Here is a 25,344-nt window from a genome sequence, read left to right as displayed (position 1 = left end):
TTCAAACGCAGTGGTTACAGAAATAGGTGAACTCTACTTCACCTAACCTACTGAGTGTCAGGCCCGAAAGGTTCAATAGCTTCTGGTGTTCTCCCATAAATAATAAAAACAAAAACACGAATATAATAATACACAAAACATCACAAATTTCAACACGTTTGATAATAAAATTTAAACGATAATTTTTAAATAAAAACAAATAACACATTATAAATATAAATGTACTTAAATTGACTAAAGAACAATGGACGGTCAGGTTTTTTTTTTAGATGGCTACACAAGGCACCAAATTATATTTCAAAATCTCTAACTTAAGTATAAGTCTGATTAATCAGATAATTAGCACACGATTTTATGTAAGCCTTAAATGTTCGATAAAATTAATAAATAGAAAATTACAATATATCACATAATTATACTTATAAGCGGGTCATTTCGTCTCATTTTATATAAAGTAAAACAAAACAGAAACTACACTGTATTACTTCTTGTGCGTTTATTATTTATGCAGAATGTTAGAGGGGGGGGGGGGTTGTAAAGCGGCGAAGGTTTTAAATTATGGCCAGTGTAATATTTTTTTTTTTAATGCCACGAAAAATCGGAGTATCATAATCGCCCCGCTAAAATAATTTTGATAATTATTGACGCTAAGGTATTTTCAATAACCCAGCCACGATATAAATATTTAATTTTCAATTTTAGCCTTAGTACACTTTAAAATAATTTTTATGTGTCATTTTTTAACTTTTTATCGAGTTCCTTCCCCTTATAGTTAACCGACTGTCCGTTGGAGTGTCGTCCCCTGGCGTGCTGTGTTGGCTGGTTGGGCTTCCCTTTCTGGCTAGACTTCTGGGTCAGCTTGGTCGAGGCGGGCTGCGAGAACTCTCGCTCCACCTGAGTTCGTTTTAATTTCGTCATGGACACGTGTTTGGGCACGCTCAGCGTTTCCCAGATAGAAGAGCGTCTGCTAAATCAATGGGAGGTAAAGCCGTCATAAACAAAGGGAAATAATTATCTATAAAATATATAAGGGAAATAATTCATTGATAAAACAAACATAAATATATTTTAAACATAGGTTTAAACTGTATTAATGATTGAGATGGATTAGACGTCTTAAATTTGATGATACATTACGAAGTGCATTAGCATTTTAGGCTGTCCACAAATGACGTCACGAATACCCAATATTTCAGGTATCTGATGTTACAAAGTTCCGAGTTACTTGACAAAAACACCGTCACAAATCACAAACTTACTTGACTAAAACACCGTCACAAATCACAAACTTACTTGACAAAAACACCTTCACAAATCACAAACTTACTTGACTAAAACACCTTCACAAATCACAAACTTACTTGACAAAAACGCTTTCACAAATCACAAACTTACTTGACTAAAACACCGTCACAAATCACAAACTTACTTGACAAAAACACCTTCACAAATCACAAACTTACTTTACTAAAACACCGTCACAAATCACAAACTTACTTGACAAAAACGCTTTCACAAATCACAAACTTACTTGACTAAAACACCGTCACAAATCACAAACTTACTTGACAAAAACACCGTCACAAATCACAAACTTACTTGACAAAAACACTTTCACAAATCACAAACTTACTTGACAAAAACACTTTCACAAATCACAAACTTACTTGACTAAAACACCGTCACAAATCACAAACTTACTTGACTAAAACACCGTCACAAATCACAAACTTACTTGACAAAAACACCGTCACAAATCACAAACTTACTTGACAAAAACACCTTCACAAATCACAAACTTACTTGACAAAAACACCTTCACAAATCACAAACTTACTTGACAAAAAACACCGTCAGAAATCACAAACTTATTTGACAAAAACACCGTCACAAATCACAAACTTACTTGACAAAAAACACCGTCAGAAATCACAAACTTACTTGACAAAAACACCTTCACAAATCACAAACTTACTTGACAAAAACACCGTCACAAATCACAAACTTACTTGACAAAAAACACCGTCAGAAATCACAAACTTACTTGACAAAAACACCTTCACAAATCACAAACTTACTTGACAAAAAACACCGTCAGAAATCACAAACTTACTTGACAAAAACACCTTCACAAATCACAAACTTACTTGACAAAAACACCTTCACAAATCACAAACTTACTTGACAAAAACACCTTCACAAATCACAAACTTACTTGACAAAAACACCTTCACAAATCAAAAACTTACTTGACAAAAACATCAGCATCCTTGACATGGTTTTGAACCTCCTCCTTGTCCCGTGAAGCCGCAGAGCCCTCCTGAATAACAAATCAGACCTTAATTAACAAGAACCAATTAGATGACACGAAAGTTAATTAATCTTTGAAGCACCCTCGACACACGAGCTGAATTAATGAAAACATAAAATGTCGCACGGCGCGTACATTTGGACAAATCCTTTTCACAGTGCGGACAAACCTAGTGGTGTTTTTTTTTTGTATAAAGTTGTGACTGTTACTTGCGGTAGTTAGTTCCGATTGTTAAATGTTATTGTTAGTTTTCATTATAACATTGTGATCGTGTTATCTGTTTGGTGGGGGTGGGGGGGGGGGGGGGGGGGGGCGTGAGTGTAAAATATGAAATCAGGATAAGATCACACATGCCACCAATTTATGTGAAGGTGAATAGGTCACGTGATAATCACAAAATTTCTAATCCGTATTGGGGACTGTGTGGTTTAGTGGTAGAGCGGACGACTGCCGACCCGAAAGTCTCCAGTTCGTCCATGAATCCACCCAGCTCTGTTGGGTACCTGACTCATGTTAGGGAAAGAAAAAGAGGTTAGGCATATTGAAGATCAGACTTTTCCTTCACATGCCGAAGTCACAGATATACGTGAACTCTACTTCACCTGACTATTGAACAGTCAGGCGCTCGAAAAAGTTTTTTTTTTTTTTTTTTTTTTTTTTTTTTTTTTTAAATAAATTATTACTCACTCAGTATTGAGTTACAAAATATTAGATCAACACAACAGAAATATATTTTCAGTATTTAATTAAACTAATTCTTATGAAACTTTATTTTATCCCAACACTGATTTCACTTTCATTGATCTAACAGAAACTCTGACCTAAATCCCAGCATAGCGCTAACCCTAATTCTGAACAACAAAAAAGACCTTACATTAAAACACATTTTTTGGGGGGGGGGGGGGGGGGGGGTCCCACTGTTAAATACTGATAAGACGAATACTCCAAAAATAATCTTAATCGAGAGCCAAGAAACAGCAAGATGGTGTAGAAATATGTCAAAAATTGCAGACGTGTGGTCGAGTGGGTAGCGCCGTCCACACACCACGAAGGTGCGAACCCCAACTACTCACAATTAAAACAAAAAAAAAACCCACGTGCCTTAACCACCATAGTGCTCACCCTACAGTAAAGCACGTGTCACTACTCACCTTATTCTCAGGGGTGTCACTACTCACCTTATTCTCAGGGGTGTCACTACTCATCTTATTCTCAGGTGTGTCACGTGTCACTACTCACCTTATTCTCAGGTGTGTCACGTGTCACTACTCACCTTATTCTCAGGGGTGTCACGTGTCACTACTCACCTTATTCTCAGGGGTGTCACGTGTCACTACTCACCTTATTCTCAGGGGTGTCACGTGTCACTACTCACCTTATTCTCAGGGGTGTCACGTGTCACCACTCACCTTATTCTCAGGTGTGTCACGTGTCACCACTCACCTTATTCTCAGGTGTGTCACGTGTCACTACTCACCTTATTCTCAGGGGTGTCACGTGTCACTACTCACCTTATTCTCAGGGGTGTCACGTGTCACCACTCACCTTATTCTCAGGGGTGTCACGTGTCACTACTCATCTTATTCTCAGGGGTGTCACGTGTCACTACTCACCTTATTCTCAGGGGTGTCACTACTCATCTTATTCTCAGGTGTGTCACGTGTCACTACTCACCTTATTCTCAGGGGTGTCTCGTGTCACCACTCACCTTATTCTCAGGGGTGTCACGTGTCACTACTCACCTTATTCTCAGGGGTGTCACGTGTCACTACTCACCTTATTCTCAGGGGTGTCACCTGTCACTACTCACCTTATTCTCAGAGGTGTCACGTGTCACTACTCACCTTATTCTCAGGGGTGTCACGTGTCACTACTCACCTTATTCTCAGGGGTGTCACGTGTCACTACTCACCTTATTCTCAGGGGTGTCACGTGTCACTACTCACCTTATTCTCAGGGGTGTCACGTGTCACCACTCACCTTATTCTCAGGGGTGTCACGTGTCACTACTCACCTTATTCTCAGGGGTGTCACGTGTCACTACTCACCTTATTCTCAGGGGTGTCACGTGTCACTACTCACCTTATTCTCAGGGGTGTCACGTGTCACTACTCACCTTATTCTCAGGGGTGTCACGTGTCACCACTCACCTTATTCTCAGGGGTGTCACGTGTCACCACTCACCTTATTCTCAGGGGTGTCACGTGTCACTACTCACCTTATTCTCAGGGGTGTCACTACTCACCTTATTCTCAGGGGTGTCACTACTCACCTTATTCTCAGGGGTGTCACGTGTCACTACTCACCTTATTCTCAGGGGTGTCACGTGTCACTACTCACCTTATTCTCAGGGGTGTCACGTGTCACTACTCACCTTATTCTCAGGGGTGTCACGTGTCACTACTCACTTTATTCTCAGGGGTGTCACGTGTCACCACTCACCTTATTCTCAGGGGTGTCACGTGTCACTACTCACCTTATTCTCAGGGGTGTCACGTGTCACTACTCACCTTATTCTCAGGGGTGTCACGTGTCACCACTCACCTTATTCTCAGGGGTGTCACGTGTCACTACTCACCTTATTCTCAGGGGTGTCACTACTCACCTTATTCTCAGGGGTGTCACTACTCACCTTATTCTCAGGGGTGTCACGTGTCACTACTCACCTTATTCTCAGGGGTGTCACGTGTCACTACTCACCTTATTCTCAGGGGTGTCACGTGTCACTACTCACCTTATTCTCAGGGGTGTCACGTGTCACTACTCACCTTATTCTCAGGGGTGTCACGTGTCACTACTCACCTTATTCTCAGGGGTGTCACGTGTCACTACTCACCTTATTCTCAGGGGTGTCACGTGTCACCACTCACCTTATTCTCAGGGGTGTCTCGTGTCACCACTCACCTTATTCTCAGGGGTGTCACCTGTCACTACTCACCTTATTCTCATGGGTGTCACGTGTCACCACTCACCTTATTCCCAGGGGTGTCACGTGTCACCACTCACCTTATTCTCAGGGGTGTCACGTGTCACCACTCACCTTATTCTCAGGGGTGTCACGTGTCACTACTCACCTTATTCTCAGGGGTGTCACGTGTCACCACTCACCTTACTCTCAGGGGTGTCACGTGTCACTACTCACCTTATTCTCAGAGGTGTCACGTGTCACTACTCACCTTATTCTCAGGGGTGTCACGTGTCACTACTCACCTTATTCTCAGGGGTGTCACGTGTCACTACTCACCTTATTCTCAGGGGTGTCACGTGTCACTACTCACCTTATTCTCAGGGGTGTCACGTGTCACTACTCACCTTATTCTCAGGGGTGTCACGTGTCACTACTCACCTTATTCTCAGGGGTGTCACGTGTCACTACTCACCTTATTCTCAGGGGTGTCTGCAGACGTGTCTTTAGGGCTCGGGGTAGCCTTTTTCTTGGCCGAGTCGCTCTGACGTTTGGTGGAGGGCAGACCGGTACTCGACTCCAAGAATCGGTCGTATATCGATACCGTGTGGTTCTGCTCGACAAGCTCTGTACTGGGATGAGGGGACGGTTTGGAAGAGTTCGCGACTACGTTGGAATCGATCCCGCCCTGCTCTGATATACTGACTCTCTTGGATTTGGTGTCGGGCACGAAGCGAGAATGGTGGGTAGGGGGGTGGGCGGTGGGCCTCAGACTGTGGAAAATGTTGGAAATAAACATTTGTTTACAAACATTTGTTTATACATATTCAACAGCTATGTTTACGTCAGCGAAAAGGTGTGTCTGATGTAAGCACTCTCTGTCACCTCACTAGGCTGATGTTTACTGTCATATGTTCCTCACATGACTACGACATATTCAACTTTTTATCACCTCTGGTTTACTCACATCTCACCTTTAAATGTCAGTCTTTGTAAATGTGGACTCTTCCATTGTTTAATGTAAATTCCAATCTTTGTAAATGTGGACTCTTCCATTGTTTAATGTAAATTCCAATCTTTTGTAAATGTGGACTCTTCCATTGTTTAATGTAAATTCCAATCTTTGTAAATGTGGACTCTTCCACCATTGTTTAATGTAAATTCCAATCTTTGTAAATGTGGACTCTTCCATTGTTTAATGTAAATTCCAATCTTTGTAAATGTAAACGGTTCCATTTTTTAAATAAAAATTCCAGTTTTTGTAAGTTCCAATTTATATTTTAAAATTCTTTTGTTTTGTGCCACGCCTTCTGACACCTCTGACACCATGTTTTTATTAACATGAATATTTAATGAGGTTACATTAAAAACACGGAACAGTCTCTCTGCGACACAATTAATCCAGTACACAACATCACATGCTGGAGACGAGCGTGTTCCATGCTTTATTCAGTCTCTGCTTGTGTTTACACAGACTGTTGTGGGTATTGAGTAGTTGTGGACGGCAGAGACAGGTTGTATGCGAGAGTTCAAAGTAAACACTTTTTCTATTCTTTGTTGGTAATACAACATCGGTAAATGGGATCTTGTGGGTGGGGGGTGTTTAACCAACTCCACCCCACCCCCAACATGTCTACGATTTAATAAAACGTGCCCATTTATTCACACCATCAACGCAAAACATTGGCCAATAGGAAGGCGTGTTGCCCGCCATACTGTGTTAAAGTAAAAATAATCCTCTATAGACCTAGCGATCCTTTGGACTGATGAAGTAGAGTTAATTTATTTCTTGACCTCGCATGTTATGAAGGAAAGGTGTGTTCAGCACTTTGCCCAACCACCTTTACTTTTCCTAACATGAGTTAGGCACCTATTAGAGCTGGGTGGACTCAGGGACGTTCTACTGACTTGGACCCGGATTCGAACTCGAGACTTTCGGGTTAGCAGCCTTACTGTGAGAGTCCTCTTACTCCACCTTGAGAGGCACCCCTAGGTCTGCCTCTATACCTCTGGGTCAGGCTCTTCTGAACACCCCAGGGTAGGGCTCTAAGGAACACCGCCTTAAGAGACACCCTTGGGTGTGGCTCTGTCAGTAAATCCTGAGTCTGGCACTGTGGAACACCCCTGGGTCCATTTTTAGTGACGCTTCTGTTGCCTTCACCCGGCCTTTACCTCACTAACCTATTACATAACACGTTACTTTCGACCTCTGTCTGCATGGATCTCTCTCTCTCTCTCTCTTTCTCTCACAAACTCACACAATCACACACACACCCACACACCCCACACACACAAACACACTCCCCCCATACATACACTCACACACACACATACACACACACTCCCCCCACACACACACCCATACACACACACTCCCCCTACACACACACACACACACACAACAACAAAACAACGTGAGCTTACTATGACGACGTGGTTATCTTTGTGTTTGTCTGTGTGCCTCCCTTCATAAACAGCTGTTTGTCATGGTCCATTGACTTCTTCATCACCATCCTGCTCAAGAAATAACAAAAATATATTGGATTTTTTTTATTAGCCGTACCCACATATCCGTACAACAGTAAAAGACAATAACCAGTGTCTTTCAGGAATCTTGTTACGTCTACTGCCCCCACCCCCAACATATATAATTTATATAGAATATATTTTTTACCAGTGCCCCCTCCCCCCCCCCCCCCTCGAAAGAAAAATCTGAAAGAAACACTGGCAATAACCACTCTTTAACCAGGAGTAAGGTTAGGCTAGAAACAAAAGATAAGGCTAGTATTATATTTAGGACCCTTGTTATGTTTTAGCTTTCGATCTGGATTAGGATGGCAGATCATATTACGTTATGGGGTTGTAAAATATTGAAAGTCTGGTGACTGACCTACTGCTTACCCTCCCCCCCAACCCCCCCCCTACACACACTGTCTTAAGATTATCCTCCATCATGGCGTTCTGGCGCCCCATGACCCCCACCCCTTTGGAATTTCCCTCTTCTCCCAACCCTGCCCCCTCCCCTGTCCCAAACACTGTCATCTGATCCCTCATCTCCCACCCACCTAGCCCTCTCCTGCCCCACCCACCTACCCCCCCTGCCCCACCCACCTACCCCCCCTGCCCCACCCACCTACCTCCCCCTGCCCCACCTACCCCCCCCCCCATGCCCCACCCACCTAGCCCTCTCCACCGTCTTAAGGTCCCCCCACCCCTGGTCCCTTCCCCCCCCCTGCCCCACCCACCTACCCCCTGCCCCACCCACCTACCCCCCTGCCCCACCCCCCTGCCCCATCCACCAACCTACCCCCCCTGCCCCCCTGCCCCCCCTGCCCCACCCACCTAGCCCGCTCCACCGTCTTAAGATCCACCTCCAGCCTAGCCTCATGACGTGACAGCTCCCGGAGCTTATTGTCGTCTAGCTCCGACCGGTGGATCCTGTTCAGCTGCACCCCCTGGTACACGTTCTTTGACCTTGACATTGTGCTGACCTTGTGTCACGGCTCACGGCATTTAGATCCGGCCGTCTGAAGAAATAAAACAACACAATTGTAAGAGAAGATGTGGAGAGATTTGTCTTGCTGAAAGACTGGGTGGACATGGTGTTTGGGAGATAGAGATGGGGGGGGGGGGGGGTGTCAGGGGTGTCAGTGTTTCTTCCAGACTTTTTTCTCCGGGGGGCACTTGAAATTTTCGGGGGGGGGGGGTAGACTTTCTTCGGGGGGGGGGGGGGGGGGGCGGACACTGTTAAAAGTATATATTTTCTATATAAATTATATGAATTTCATTTCGTTCGGGGGTTTGATTTTTTGCCTAGAAGAAACTCTGAGGGGGGGGGGGGGTGCAGTGTTTATGAAATTACTTCAGAAAACTACAGGGGTGATCAGTATTCTTCTCTTTCAAAATGTTGCTACCGACTTAAGATCCATCTCAAGCATGGCGTTATGAAGCTCCCTCGCATCTGGGCCCTTACCCCCCAAGGTCCTCTCCACCGTCTTCAGATCCCCCGTGCCCCCCCCCCCCCCTCTGATGTCCCCCGCTATAAAAGTCAAGTGATTTAAAATTCTAAAAATAAAACAAAGACAAAAACATTTTGAAAACAATCTCAAGCGAGATAACTCTGGGCCAAAGTTTACATTGATCTTGACCTCGCTTGTTTGTACGTGTGTGTAGGTGATTGTGTAGTGTAGGTGATTGTGTGGGCGATGGTACGGGTGATTGTGTGGCTGGTTGTGTGGGTGATTGTGTGGGTAATTGTGTGGGTGATGGTACAGGTGATTGTGTGGGAGATTGTGTGGGTGATTGTGTGGGTGATTGTGTGGGTGATTGTGTAGGTGATTGTGTGGGTGATTGTGTGGGTGATCGTGTGGGTGATTGTGTGGGTGATTGTGTGGGTGATTGTGTGGGTGATTGTGTAGGTGATTGTGTGGGTGATTGTGTGGGTGATTGTGTGGGTGATTGCACGGGTGATTGCACGGGTGATTGTGTGGGTGATTGTGTAGGTGATTGTGTGGGTGATTGTGTAGGTGATTGTGTGGGTGATTGTGTGGGTGATCGTGTGGGTGATTGTGTGGGTGATTGTGTAGGTGATTGTGTGGGTGATTGTGTGGGTGATTGCACGGGTGATTGCACGGGTGATTGTGTGGGTGATTGTGTAGGTGATTGTGTGGGTGATTGTGTAGGTGATTGTGTGGGTGATTGTTTGGGTGATTGTGTGGGTGATTGCACGGGTGATTGCACGGGTGATTGTGTGGGTGATTGTGTAGGTGATTGTGTGGGTGATTGTGTAGGTGATTGTGTGGGTGATTGTGTGGGTGATTGTGTAGGTGATTGTGTGGGTGATTGTGTGGGTGATTGTGTGGGTGATTGTGTGGGTGATTGTGTAGGTGATTGTGTGGGTGATTGTGTGGGTGATTGTGTGGGTGATCGTGTAGGTGATTGTGTGGGTGATTGCACGGGTGATTGTGTGGGTGATTGTGTAGGTGATTGTGTGGGTGATTGCACGGGTGATTGTGTGGGTGATTGCACGGGTGATTGTGTGGGTGATTGTGTAGGTGATTGTGTGGGTGATTGTGTGGGTGATTGTGTGGGTGATTGTGTGGGTGATTGCACGGGTGATCGTGTGGGTGATTGTGTGGGTGATTGTGTGGGTGATAGTATGGGTGATTGTGTGGGTAATTGTGTGGATGATTGTGTGGGCGAGGGGAAAGGAAATACACAACATGACGGTGATTTAAATAACTGCGTGTACAAGAACTCATTCCATTCTCAATTGAAACCACAAAGTGAGGTAACTCCTATCAACTGCTGTGAGAAAATAGTCCCGACACAAAGGCTGTGCACGAATACATGGCATGAAAACCACTGAGGCGGAAGCTTTTGGCGGCACCCGCACAAAGTCTCTGACGAGGGGGAAACTTTATCTAGACTAGAACCCACTTGAAAACAGCGCTTTGAACACGATTCTAATAAAGCTGGGCACTGCCAACGCTTTGAACAAAATTCTAACAAAGCAGGGCAATAGACCTCAAACTTTACACCACCTACCTAGACATCAAAAATTTTAACTACTGTACTCTAATTAAAATAAGCAATTAAATTCATTGCGCTTTTTCAATTAAATCAAAATGAATCAAAGAAAGAAATCCCTGAATAGATTCCTCCAGCTTCTAGCTTATCTTTGTTCTCAAACAGGATATATATATATATATATATATATATATATATATATATATATATATATATATATATATATATATATATATATAGGCGAGACAATCTCTGTGAAAAGTTACCATCTAACCATCTAACTAATACTATAAAAAGTGCACAATAATGATAATTTTAATGAACATTTTTTTTTATGTTTTGATAATTTCATATTTCTGTGTGTATGTTTTCATAAATACAGATTTTTGCGTGTGCTTTGATAAATTCTTTTTTTTATTTTTTTTTTATGTATGAATGTTTTTTTTTATAGTAACATATATAAAAGATAAATTCTGATTTTTTTAATTTTTTTTTTTTTTTTTAATTTTATGTGTCAAAAATTCGAAATAGGGCTTAGAGACAATACATCCCGACTCATTCCTTCTGATTTTTTAATGATACAATATACGACCAACTCTAGCTAAGCATTAGAAAATAGCATGTTACTCTAGCTATTTGTATTCGATTTTATTAAGCTTAAAGTTATTCTGATATGTTTAACTAATAAATAAAACAAAAACATCCTTACGGTCAAAAAGAAAACATCTATACTGCCTAGTGCATCAACAACAGAATAACAAATCTTAAGCAGAGTTAATTTCCTTTCTTTCCACAATCACAAATTCAAGAAGATCGACATTTTGATGAATTCCTACCTGTTGCCAAAATTACGTCCCCTGTTTCCAATCTCCCTTGTTATTATTTCCCCTGGGTTGTTATTATAAATCTTGCTCTTGTTCATAATCGGTTATCTCACCAACAACAACGGTAGGACATTTTTATTTTTGCCTTGAGTTCTTCCCCCTTCCCAGCCAATCATGTCATGGTTTCAGCCGTTGTTAATCAAGGGGAATAACCGCGAGTGAGCCAAGGGAGCTTATTACGATAAAAAAAAATAATAAATTGATCCTTTAATGCTATGTTTTCCATACGGTCCAGGTTACCTTCCTTTTAGAGTTGCGGCGCCTTGGTAAGCCGAGTTTATGAAGGGTGCGATCGGTAATGGGAGGGGGGGATGGGGAGGGGGTAGGGAGGGGGTTAATTGGTAAACCAGCATAGCGGAGCGGTGTTAATAGAATAGGGAATTCTGGGGTGGGGCTGGTGGCTGTATGTCTAGTGAGGTGAGACAAGTGTACTCTGGGGGGGGGGGGGAGGGGTTGTAAATGCAGTGTTAGCTGGCTCGTCAGGTCATAGGTCACCACTTTAGGTCGTAGATCACCATTTTAGGTCGTAGATCACCACTTTAGGTCATAGATCACCATTTTAGGTCATAGATCACCACTTTAGGTCGTAGATCACCACTTTAGGTCGTAGATCAACACTTTAGGTCGTAGATCAACACTTTAGGTCATAGATCACCACTTTGGGTCGTAGATCACCATTTAAGACAATGTATCACCATTTTAGTCATAGATGATCACTTCAATTATAGATAACCACTTTAGGTCGTAGATCACTATTTTAGGATTATGGTTTACGGTTATGGTTGCACATATCAATATCTTTATCCCTGAATCGAATCTGAGTTCTAATATATGTGTATCCTTATCCTTAAATCTATCCTTGTCATTATCCCTAGTGTAAATTAGTAATTACAGAGGCAATGTTACACTACAATTTTGGTTGGGGGAAGTAAGGGGGGTGGGGTTTGGGGTGGGGGTAAATGACAGGGGTAATTCATTTGGGAGTTTGGCAAGGGGTTAATTACCGTGGGGGATACTTGTCGCGAGGGGGTAATGGTGCGTGCCTATCAAACGTTACTTTGACATGGTTGTAAAAATGTAAAGAGATTCATTTGAGCACCTAAAGAGTCCCGATTGGGAGAATAACATTAGGTCCCCAGCTATTAGGTCCCCAGCTATTAGGTCCCCAGCTAATAATTCCCCATCTATTAGGTCCCCAGCTATAAGGGCCCTAGCTATTAGGTCCCCAGCTGTTAGGGCCGCCAGCTATTAGGTCCCCAACTATAAGGTCCCCAGCTATTAGGTCCCCATCTATTAGGTCCCCACCTATTAGGTCCCCACCTATTAGGTCCCCATCTATTAGGTCCCCAGCTATAAGGGCCCTAGCTATTAGGTCCCAGCTATTAGGTCCCCAGTTATTAGGTCCCCATCTATTAGGTCCCAACTATTAGGGCCGCCACCACGGCCCCAAACTACCAGGGCACCAAACTACCAATGCCCCAAACTACCAATGCCCCAAACTACCAATGCCCCAAACTACCAATGCCCAAAACTACCAATGCCCCAAACTACCAGGGCTGCTACTCTGGAACAAAGACACGTTCTGCAAACAGCAATGTCTGGAACCTTGAATGCCCCCCCCCCCCCCGACACCCCCACCCCCACGTATCATACCGCAGTATCCAAAGCTTGTATCCCAGAGACACCTAGCGGTAATTAGGTTTTGAACAGGTCGTCAAACATAATCAACCACGTCAGACCTGCCTACTCAACCACTTCACCGCCGGCGTCAGGGTGTGATGTTTCAGTTCAACATGTGGGAGGGGGGAGGGGGAAAGTCAGGTGTTTGTCTACAGGTTGTAGTACGTGGTTCGTCATAGTTACCAGTACGTATGACATCGATACGACCAGGTGAGTAGTTGAACAAACAGGTGCTCTAAGGACCCGTTGAGGTGGTCTGTGTGATCAAGCGTAACATGAGCTAGGTGTAAAGCGGCACCGTAAAGCAGTAGTGTAAACGGGTGGGGGGGGGGGGGGGGTGTCCGCCCATTGGACAAGGACGAAATCCAGCCTACTATACGTGCGGACATCCTACTATATGGACACTCAGACTACTTATACGTGCGGACAGAAGTAAAGTCTAGAAACTCTTAGTTTGCATGCGGAAATGAAATTTAATTCTGGCATGAAGTGCTCTGGTATCCAGCTTATTATGTTTGCACTCAGAAGTAAGTAGTTTCTTTCAGGCATGTCCTAAGGGGGGGTGCACCCCCCTCCCCCGAAGCATGTCTACCCCCCCCCCCCGAAGCATGTCTACACCCCCCCCCCCGAACGAAATAGAATTTATATACTCTTACCAGTGTCAGCCACCCCCCTCCACCCTAAAAATTTAGCCCACCTCCATCACCCTTCCGAAAGCTTCGTGCTTCCCCCCCTCCCTCCCCCCTCCCAGCGGAGAAAAAGTCTGAAAGAAACACCGAGGTCTAGAAACCCTTAGTGCGAATGCTGACAAGAAATGTGGTCTAAAACCTTGGGATCGAACATGGAGGTCGCTAGGGGAGTGTGAGTGGGACCGCCCCCCCCACCCCGATTCAAAGGGGGCGCCAATGTGGATAGAAAAAAAAGAAGAAAAAAGCTCTAATTGAAATGTGTTACTGAATTACACACAGTCGAAGTTAAGAAAATTGACGGCTACACACTAATTTTATCATCGTCTTCACCATTTGTGTAAGCACAAATTGAACACTATAGTTAGTGGCGGAAGTGGGTGGGGGCGCAAAAATGATAGTTCGCCCCGGGCGCCGGTATTGGTCTCTAAGCCTCTGGGTGCGCAAGTAATGTTGTTTAAGACCCTAAGCAGAGTTTCTTCCAGGCATCTCTTGGGGGGGGGGGGGGGCCGAAGAAAGTCTACCCCCCCCCCCCCCCCCCGGAGAAAAAAGTCTGGAAGAAACACTGACCCTAAGGTGCCCATGTCATTATGAAAACTCTGCCTAATGCCATATTTCACTTCGCCATTTAAAATCTACATCGATCGCAATATTCGCCGGCTCTGCACATTTTTTTCCCCCAAGCTGGCGTTTTCTTAGAAACATTTTTATCATCACTTTTTCCCCCCGATATGCTGGCGATAAAGATGACGAATTACCCAACACACCATGACGTAGTACACAGACCTGCCAACACGTGAATCAAACGACATGAGCGCGCGGATCGACCGACCTCACTAACGAGGAATTGATAAGACTGGCTTTCTCCAAGAAACCGTGTTAGATTTAAAGGGGAACAGGGAACTAGGGAACCTAGTGACAGACGAAAGGGGGACACGAGAATGCTGGGATTGTTATAACAAGAAACAAACTCAAAGGATTTTTTTTTTAAATATTGAAATGTTGTTATTGACCAACTGTAGGACTACAACGAAATCTCGTTAACATCTCGGCCCGTGGTGTAATCTCGCGTGACGTCAGTGAGACGGCGTATTGGCTAGGTAGCAGTGGACAGGCTAAAGAGGTAGCCTGCGACCCGGTAGCGCATTCGGCTATTTCATCAGGGGCTGCCCATAGATAAAGTCACTCTCATGGGGTTTTATAACAGTGGGAGGAGGGGGGGGGGGGCTGGCATTGTGACGATGTGTGACGAAAGATATCAGGGTGGGATAAAAAAGTGACGTCAAAAGTAATTAACAGTACGTTATTTAACTTTTTATTTTTTAGATTTCATTGTTTTTTAAAGAAAAATATCAATGTTGTAAATCAAGCTAATCTAGACTTTGCTCAATATATCCAGTGTAGAAAGACATAGACTAGTTGGGGGCGGGGGGGGGGTCTTTGTAAGGCTAGGGGTGACTTTTTCTTGTCGTGTGACGGGTAGGGGGGGGTATATGCAAATATCTGCAAATATTTAAAATGCAACGTTGCGTGACGTCATGTGCGGACTACCCATTATGTACATGCAGCTATTGCAAAAAAAGTGACAATAGTTGATTGTAGAAACATTACTAGACCAAAAAAGAAAAATAAGATTGTAGAAAGAAAACTAGACAGTTAATAACATAAGATTGTAGAAAGATATCTAGACCAGGTAATAACATAAGATTGTAGAAAAAAAAAACTAGACAGGTAATAACATAAGATTGTAGAAAACTCAGCCCACAACAGCCCAACATTAGAGTTAGAGCTAATCTAATCTACATAATCCTGTCCTCGGCGCTATCCAAATCAACACGACTATTGTGGCGGTGTTGCCTGAATTTTCAGGCTTAAAAAAATATCCCATGCTTTAAGAATGGAATAAATTGTTTTAGAAAAAAATCCGTTCTAAAAAAGGGTTTTCGTCAAACTAGGCTGGGATTAGGTATTTCAGCTTTACCGGAAATCCTTATAAGGCCCAAACAGGCAGTTTTAAGATGACCAAAAACACTTACAGCGCCCCACCACCCAGGTTCAACATTACCAGAAACCCTTCCTACGCCCCACCATAACAAACACTTACAGCGCCCCACTAATTTCACATGACCAAAAACCCTTCCAACGCCCCACCATAAAAAACGCTACAGCGCACCACCAGTTGCAGCATAACCAAAAACCCCTACAGCGCCCTACCACAAAAACCCCTACAACGCCCCACCACAAAAACACGTCCCAGCGCCCCACCACAAAAACACTTATTTCCCCATGACCCGCAACCCTTCCAACGCCCCAACATAACAAACCCTTACAGTGCCCCACCACAAAAACCCTTCTAGCGCCTCACCACAAAAACCCTTGTAGCGCCCCACCACAAAAACCCTTACAGCGCCCCACCAGATAGATTAGCTTAAATGAATCTGAGCGTAAATCCGTGAAAGAATGCCGCAAGCCTTTAACTAGCACTCCAGTCCTGCTGTGCCTGATCCCTTACCCCTCGCGCTGAACAGCTGCACAAGAATTGACCCCCAAAAAATGGGTACTTTTTCTTTTTGTCTAATCTAACAAGGGCCCTGATTGTTACCTGCAGACAGGTAGCAGAAGTTAAGCGCGGCAGACGATAAAAATCAGTTACTGTCAGCCGAAGAGATATTGTGAGAACTGTGTGACCTCAAGCTTGTTGACCTAGGGCTTGTCATGACGTCACGGTACAACGCGTAATTTATCAGAGAGCTCAACACATGAATCATAAGCTCTACGCCAAGTTTTATGTATTATACTTTTAAGCTCAATGCAAAGCTGTATTTATTATACTTTTAAGCTCAATACAAAAATTGTATTTATCATACTTTTAAGCTCAATACAAAGTTGTATTTATTATACTTTAAAGCTCACCAAAAAGTTGTATTTAGCATACTTTTAAGCTCAATACAAAGTTGTCTTACTTTAACTTTTAAGCTCAATACAAAATTTGTATTCATCATACTTTTAAGCTCAATACAAAATTTGTATTTATCATACTTTTAAGCTCCATACAAACTTGTATTAATTATATTTTTAAGCTCGCCATAAAGCTGAACATGTCATACCTTTAAGCTCAATAAACAAGCTTCATCAGAAATTGTGTATTCAGCATTAAGTTAATACCGGCTGATATTTTCAGAGGACGATCGCCGGCTACTTGATGGAACAAACTATTTAAGAATAAGCCCAGTTCTTAAACTAACACCTCAAACTAGTCAGCTTATAATGAACATCCAGTGCTTAACTTGGTTCATTTTGTTCCAACTTTCAAATTTTTATATTAATAGATTGGGTAACTTATACCAAGTCGTTGTGCCCATGTCGTGTCTAAGTCTGCATTATCAACATAGTATCTAGGTCAACATATTGTCAAGGTCAACATATTGTCTAGGTCAACATAGTGTCTAGGTCAACATAGTGTCTAGGACAACATATTGTCCAGGTAAACATATAGTGTCAACATAGTGTCTACATATTGTCTAGGTCAACATATTGTCAAGGTCAACATATTGTCTAGGTCAACATAGTGTCTAGGTCAACATAGTGTCTAGGACAACATATTGTCCAGGTAAACATATAGTGTCAACATAGTGTCTACATATTGTCTAGGTCAACATATTGTCAAGGTCAATATATTGTCTAGGTCAACATGTAAGTTCAACATATTGTCTAGGTCAACATGTAAGTTCAACATAGTGTCTAGGTCAACATAGTGTCTAGGACAACATATTGTCCAGGTAAACATATAGTGTCAACATAGTGTCTACATGTTGTCTAGGTCAACATATTGTCTAGGTCAACTTAAGTGTCCAGATCCTCTTTTAGCTGATGTGTCGCCTTCCCAATCCAAAATTCACCCAGATAGAAACGTTTTTCCATATCACTAGACTTCTCAGACCTCCCAAAATATTATGTGAGTTGCCATCGAGGCTGGCAAATACAAGCTAATAAGAATTTCTTACACCCAAGATGGTGATTTCAGCGAGCGAAGTGACATTAAATTAAATTCCTAAGTCACATTCTCAACAAGGCGTCACAAATTGAACAACACCACTAGAATCGAACCCCTCAACTATTCTAGTCATAAGATCGGATACTGCCCCAAAAAATAAACTTTTCCATTCACCCACATATCCCCGGTACAGCCGCATGAAAAAATTTCAATCCAAAAATTAGCATATGTAGTGGCGGTGGTTATTCAAGATCTTGAGACAATAATGGGTGGCCCGAATTTGGGGCTGATCCCCCCCTTGACCTTTGATCGGAGGTTCTAGTGATCGAATAGTAAGGTGGGGGGGGGGGTCTAGTGATCGAATGGTAGAGTTGGATCCCAGTGATTGGAAGGTATATTGGGGGTCTTAATGATAGAATGGTAAAGCGGGGGGTCCCATTGATTGGAAGGTATAACGGGGGTCTCAGTGATTGGAAAGTATAGCGGGGGTCTCAGTGATTGGAAAGTAGCGGGGGTCTCAGTGATTGGAAAGTAGCGGGGGTCTCAGTGATTGGAAAGAAATGCGGTGGTCCCAGTAATTTGAAAGTATAGCGGGGATCCCATCATAAAGCGGGGTTCAAGTGATAAAGCGGGGGTCCCAGTAATTTGAAAGTATAGCGGGTGTCTAAGTGATGTAATCATAAAGCGGGGGTCCCAGATATAAAGCGGGGGTCCCAATGATCATAGAGCAGATTGTCAACAAGTTGTTGACTTATACTTGGCCTGACACTTGGCACCGTTTTGGTAGACCTGGAGGTTAGGAGTGGGGTGGGGGTAGGGGGAGGGAGAGGAGTGGTGGCAGAGGGAGTACGGAGAAGGGGTTGGGTGGTTTGACGCTGAGGTGTACATTGAGGCTAGAGCTTGAAGGTTAGGGTTAAGATTGGGATTAGGATTAGGGTTAGGGCAAGACAGGGTGAAGGAGGGTAAGAGCAGAGGCGAAGCGAGGGGAGGGGGTGGGGGATGCGGACCGCATCGGGTGACACCATTTAGGGGGGTGACACCAAGGCAAAAAATAGCAAAATATATAGAGAAAAACGAGGGGGGGGGGGGGGGGTTCAAATCGAAAGTTTGAGGGGGGTGCAAATCGAAAGTTTGAGGGGGGGGGGGGGGGGTGCAAACCTTAAATTTGAAAGTTTGTCCCCGGGAAGGGTCACTACGCCTCTGGGGGGTGACACCATTAAGTGCCGCACCGGGTGACCCCCGACCTCGCTACGCCACTGGGTAAGAGGGATGTGTGTGTGTGTTTATGTGTGTATGTTTGTATTCGTGCGTGTATGTTTGTATGTTTGTGTATATTTGCAAATCTGTGTATGTGCATGTATGTATATGCATGTTTGTATGTCTGTCTGTGTGCGTGTCTGTGTGTATGTTTGTGCATGTGTCTGTATGTTTGTGTGTTTGTATGTACACAAGCGTGGTGGAGAGATATGGTGACGGATGAAGGGTCAGAGTACCGTAACAGCAGAAGTGTAGGAGCTCTCTTATAGATGTTACAGACAACCCTAGATACAGGAACCCAGATGATATCGATTTTTTAAAATTCTTCAATGGGGTGGGGTGGGGGCATTTGTATCTTCCGCGGGTGGGGGAGTAGACACTAAAAAGTTTGTATTTTCTATATAATCTGTAATTTTTCTAGTTCGTCCGAGGAGCGGGGAACAAGCTCTAGGGGTGGGGGGAGGGGGGGGGGAAGGGGGGGGGGGCAGTTCCCACCTCCCTTGGGTTGGTTGCAAGAAGGTGGTCATGAAGACATGGGGAGGGACATCATGCAGCAAGAATTAATCCCCCCCCCCCCACCAAACGTGGGTCGGAGAATAATTCAGGTGCATGTTGAGGTCATGCAATATTAATTAATTAATTAATTAAGCTAAATATAGCCCTGTATGTTTTGTCTACACCGGCTAGATTAAAGGCTGTCAGTTTGAGTTATGGCGGACCAACCAGCTTGTCGGGTTGTCATGTTACTTAAAAGGTTGTCATCATCAACAACAAAAAATAACTGAAAGATTGTTACGACCCCACTCCCACACACCAACTTCCAAACACCAACACTCACACACCAACATCCACACACCCACTCCCACACACAGACTCCCACACAGCTAACCCCCACCAATAACAAACAGACAATATCATCACAATACCATTGTTTTACGACCAAACTTACGACCTACCCTTTAGAAACGTCACTTAACAAAGGGGTCAACCATGAACGACGTCACACTTTTTTAAAACGTTTTCTATCTTCCTCATGTCTATTGTCACACAGTCACATAAGTTCGGATCATCCACCTCACCTAGTATCCCCCCCCCACCTCCCCTAGGATCCCCCACCTCCAATAATATCCCCCACCTCCGCTAGGATCCAACACCTCCAATAATATCCCCCACCTCTCCTATAATCCCACCCTTTCATAAGATCACCCCACCTCCCCTTGGATTCTCCCCCCCCCCCCCCCCCCACCAAAAAATTGCACCTCGTTTAAGGACAACCCCAATGAACTGGATTAGAGAAAGATAAACAAATGTGGGGCAACGTCGGCATTTTTTAACCCTTTCATAAGGTGATTGTTTGTTCTTATGTGGGCCGATTAGGTCATTGACCTCTTTTAAGGGGTGGTGTGGTCATTGACCTTTTAAGGGGTGGTGTTGTCATTGACCTGTTTCAAAGGGTGGTCATTGACCTGGTTCAATGGATGGTGTGGTCATTGACCTGTTTCAATGGATGGTGTGGTCATTGACCTGTTTCAATGGGTGGTGTGGTCATTGACCTGTTTCAATGGATGGTGTGGTCATTGAACTGTTTCAATGGGTGGTCATTGACCTGTTTCAATGGGTGGTGTGGTCATTGACCTGTTTTAATGGGTGGTGTGGTCATTGACCTGTTTCAATGGATGGTCATTGACCTGTTTTAATGGGTGGTGTGGTCATTGACCTGTTTTAATGGGTGGTGTGGTCATTGACCTTTTTTAATGATTGTCATTGACCTGTTTTAATGGGTGGTGTGGTCATTGACCTGTTTCAAAACGTTGTGTGGTCATTGGCCTGTTTCAATGGGTGGTCATTGACCTGTTTCAATGGGTGGTGTGGTCATTGACCTGTTTCAATGGGTGGTGTGGTCATGGACCTGTTTCAATGGGGGGTCATTGACCTGTTTCAATGGGTGGTGTGGTCATTGACCTGTTTCAATGGGTGGTGTGGTCATGGACCTGTTTCAATGGGGGGTCATTGACCTGTTTCAAAACGTTGTGTGGTCATTGACCTGTTTCAATGGGTGGTCATTGACTTGTTTCAAAACTTTGTGTGGTCATTGACCTGTTTCAATGGGTGGTCATTGACTTGTTTCAATGGGTGGTCATTGACCTGTTTCAATGGGTGGTCATTGACTTGTTTCAATGGGTGGTCATTGACCTGTTTTAATGGGTGGTGGAGTCATTGACCTCTTGCCGTAGGATAGGACAATGTGATCATTTTCCCGGGTTAAGGGTCACAATGTACCAAAGCATTGAATCCATTGCCATCGTTTTCTTTACCAACCCCGGTTCAAGTATTGTCTTTTTCTCCCATTCTCACGCGAATCCCTGCATAGTGACTGTCATTCCATTCTTACCCATGCACAATCATACCCACTACCCCCTCACACACACACATACTTTCCCCACACACCGCCCCACCCTCTCCGTACAACGGTCCCTCTCATGTAAGTTGACGTAGCTCAATAAATCTCCCTGTCAATGAGGTCAGGAGGGAACATTAAATGGCAACAATTGGGGCATAAGTTGTCGATCATATTTTAGATATACAGCGGGGCACAAGTTGCAATATCTGGCAAACTATGACACAAATGGGGCACAAGTTGCAATATCTCGCAAACTATGACACAACTGGGCACAAGTTGCAGTATCTGGCAAACTATGACACAAGTTGCAATATCTGGCAAACATGACACAAATGGGGCACAAGTTGCAATATCTCGCAAACTATGACACAACTGGGCACAAGTTGCAATATCTGGCAAACTATGACACAAGTTGCAGTATCTGGCAAACTATGACACAAGTTGCAATATCTGGCAAACTATGACACAAGTTGCAATATCTGGCAAACATGACACAAATGGGGCACAAGTTGCAATATCTCGCAAACTATGACACAACTGGGCACAAGTTGCAATATCTGGCAAACTATGACACAACTGGGCACAAGTTGAGTTTATTATAAATTCACTTTAAAACTGGGCACAAGTTGCAGTACCTGGACAAGAGTCGTTCGCTAAATCCTAGAAAGTTGGCCAAACGTTGCCTTAACACCCTATAAAACTGGGCACAAATAGCCTTTAAACACCGCATACAACTAGGCACAAATAGCATTTAAACACCGCATACAACTGGGCACAAATAGCATTTAAACACCGCATACAACTGGGCACAAATAGCATTTAAACACCGTATACAACTGGGCACAAATAGCATTTAAACACCGTATACAACTGGGCACAAATAGCATTTAAACACCGTATACAACTGACACGTATACTTATGTGTGTTGGAGGGAATCTCTTCCAACACTAAAATTAAGAACGAAGAAGAAGAAGAATGTGTCCGGTAAAAGAAAACAGGTTTGAGGATTCTAGGAGGTAAAATAAACTGTCGAAAATAAAATCTAGTCTTTTACTGACGTGGTACTCTCAATATTGGCTACAGTCAATAGTACTACACATTTCAAGTCATGTACTGACTTGGTACTCTCGCAACAATGGCTACAGTCAATAGTACTACACATTTCAAGTCATGTACTGACTTGGTACTCTCGCAACAATGGCTACAGGCAATAGTACTACACATTTCAAGTCATGTACTGACTTGGTACTCTCGCAACAATGGCTACAGTCAATAGTACTACACATTTCAAGTCATGTACTGACTTGGTACTCTCGCAACAATGGCTACAGTCAATAGTACTACACATTTCAAGTCATGTACTGACTTGGTACTCTCGCAACAATGGCTACAGTCAATAGTACTACACATTTCAAGTCATGTACTGACTTGGTACTCTCGCAACAATGGCTACAGTCAATAGTACTACACATTTCAAGTCATGTACTGACTTGGTACTCTCGCAACAATGGCTACAGTCAATAGTACTACACATTTCAAGTCATGTACTGACTTGGTACTCTCGCAACAATGGCTACAGGCAATAGTACTACACATTTCAAGTCATGTACTGACTTGGTACTCTCGCAACAATGGCTACAGTCAATAGTACTACACATTTCAAGTCATGTACTGACTTGGTACTCTCGCAACAATGGCTACAGTCAATAGTACTACACATTTCAAGTCATGTACTGACTTGGTACTCTCGCAACAATGGCTACAGTCAATAGTACTACACATTTCAAGTCATGTACTGACTTGGTACTCTCGCAACAATGGCTACAGTCAATAGTACTACACATTTCAAGTCATGTACTGACTTGGTACTCTCGCAACAATGGCTACAGGCAATAGTACTATGTATAAATAACCTCAAGACATTGTTTATCAACCACACAAAACAATGTTGATACCAGTGCCATAATTTTGACTGTTTGACGTTTTATTGGGCCCAACAGATTGCAGTATTTGGGTTGAATCACATACAATCTCTCTTATCAAAAGTACATGCATTTTTAAATATAAACTAAAACTCGTTCATTCTAATAAATCATGTTTTTCTAATTTCTAATTTTTTTTTTTTTAATTTTTTTTTTTTTTTTTTTTTTTGTAAAAGCAAACTAAACAGTGGTTTTTATCCAAGCGTTTTGTCAAGTAGAAGATGAGGGGGGGGGGGATTTCCAAGAAAGGGGTGTGTCCAGGTTTTGTGTGTGTTCATTATGGTTTTTTCCCTGAACCACAAACGTTGCTATAGTATCGCCAAATGGCCCGTCTACTCTCAATACGCACACCAGGGTTGTAGCCCCCGTCCCACAGCTACTGTAAAAATAAGATATACTAGATTACCCGGTTTCCCTTTGGAAAACGGTCTGTTGTTCGACACCTACCCCAATACCCCTACAGTATGTCTACAGCACCTTACCATTCTAAATCACACCTTTCTCACGCGCAAACTTTTGTCCACTCCGTCGGCAGTATTTTACACATTTTTGTTCAAAAGATATACTTAAAATCTAATTCCTTACAAGTAGAATTAAGAAGAAAATTCTTGGATTATGTAGCAAGAAAAAATTTTAAACAGACAATTTCCGGAATATCAGTCTGAAGTGACTTAGCAAGAGAACACCTCCAGTATTTGTGCTATGTGGGTTGTGTCCCCTTCCCAGCACTTTGAAGAAAAATTTTTTTAAAGTATCGGCCTACTTTAATATTCTTATCGATTGGTCAAACTGAGTCATACCCACATGTTCGTTAAGTGGTATCGCTTTAACTGGTAGGATATTTTATATTGCTAATTATGATATTTTATATCGACAATGATGTTTTATAGCGACAATAATATGTTATATCGACAATGATGATATTTTTTAGCGACAATAATATTTTATATCGACAATGATGATATGTTATATCTCCCACGATATTTTCTATAGCTAATGATATTTTATATACACGATATTTGATATCGCCGATGATGATATTTTATATCGACGATGAGGATTTTTCTTATATCGCCAACGATGATTATTTTTTTAATCGAAAATGACATTTCATGTCGCCAATGATGATAATTTAAAGTTTTGGGCTATAGTCAGTGTTAAAATGCCAGAATATAAAAAAAAATTCACAATTACTGTCTACAACTTACCTTATAAAATAATTGTTTTTCTCTAAAAACTAAGAAAATAATTGTCTTTTGAAATCCACTACCATTAGTCCGTGTAGAGACTTGGTGTTGCTGTGTTGGCAAATGCTCCTGGTTTTTATCAGAGGTCCTATTAAATTAGACTCAATGTCCTTTTAGGACCTATTATATCATGCTTGAGAATGTAGTGTGGTCCTTTTAGAATATTTAGCATGTCCTAGATCTAAATCTAGTACTGAAGATAAAAACAGTACCTGTCTTCAAATTAAAATTAGCTTGCTTGCATGTAATATCAAGAGGCTGAAAGTCTTAGTTTAGTTAAAAAATCGGATTAACCTTGCACAAATAAAACAATTTCGCAAGTAAAAATTCACCACAATTAAAATATTTTTTTTTTAGAATCCATCCACAGTTTATGAGCAGTTAAAAAAAAACAACACCATTAGCCAACCAACGTAGTCACCCAATGATTTGTGCTGCTGTATTGTTTGAACGCCGTCTGCTGCATA

General features: G+C 42.9%; 1 protein-coding gene across 3 annotated transcripts; it reads right to left on the bottom strand.

Moving 5' to 3' along the window:
* Positions 1–134: 134 nt before the first annotated feature.
* On the bottom strand, positions 135–25,344 carry LOC131955526 (uncharacterized). 3 transcript variants are annotated; one of them, XM_059319685.1, is made up of 6 exons: positions 24,839–25,344; positions 8,559–8,743; positions 7,641–7,730; positions 5,692–5,989; positions 2,250–2,320; positions 135–964 (listed from the first exon to the last, which is right to left on the bottom strand). In XM_059319685.1, exons 2-6 carry the CDS (start codon positions 8,696–8,698, stop codon positions 727–729), a joined length of 837 nt encoding a protein of 278 aa, XP_059175668.1. In that variant the 5' UTR covers positions 8,699–8,743; positions 24,839–25,344; the 3' UTR covers positions 135–726. The 3 variants fall into 3 exon arrangements, with proteins under 3 accessions (XP_059175668.1, XP_059175667.1, XP_059175664.1); XM_059319684.1 differs by lacking the exon at positions 24,839–25,344 and adding an exon at positions 11,455–11,476 and having other exon boundaries at positions 135–967; XM_059319681.1 differs by having other exon boundaries at positions 136–967; positions 24,839–25,343.

This window comes from Physella acuta, unplaced genomic scaffold, assembly GCF_028476545.2.
Source record: "Physella acuta isolate Inbredline_101_S28 unplaced genomic scaffold, ASM2847654v3 ptg001074l, whole genome shotgun sequence".
NCBI lineage: Eukaryota > Metazoa > Mollusca > Gastropoda > Physidae > Physella > Physella acuta.
Note: the sequence above shows the minus strand (reverse complement) of the source record. Positions and strands in the feature narration are given on the sequence as shown.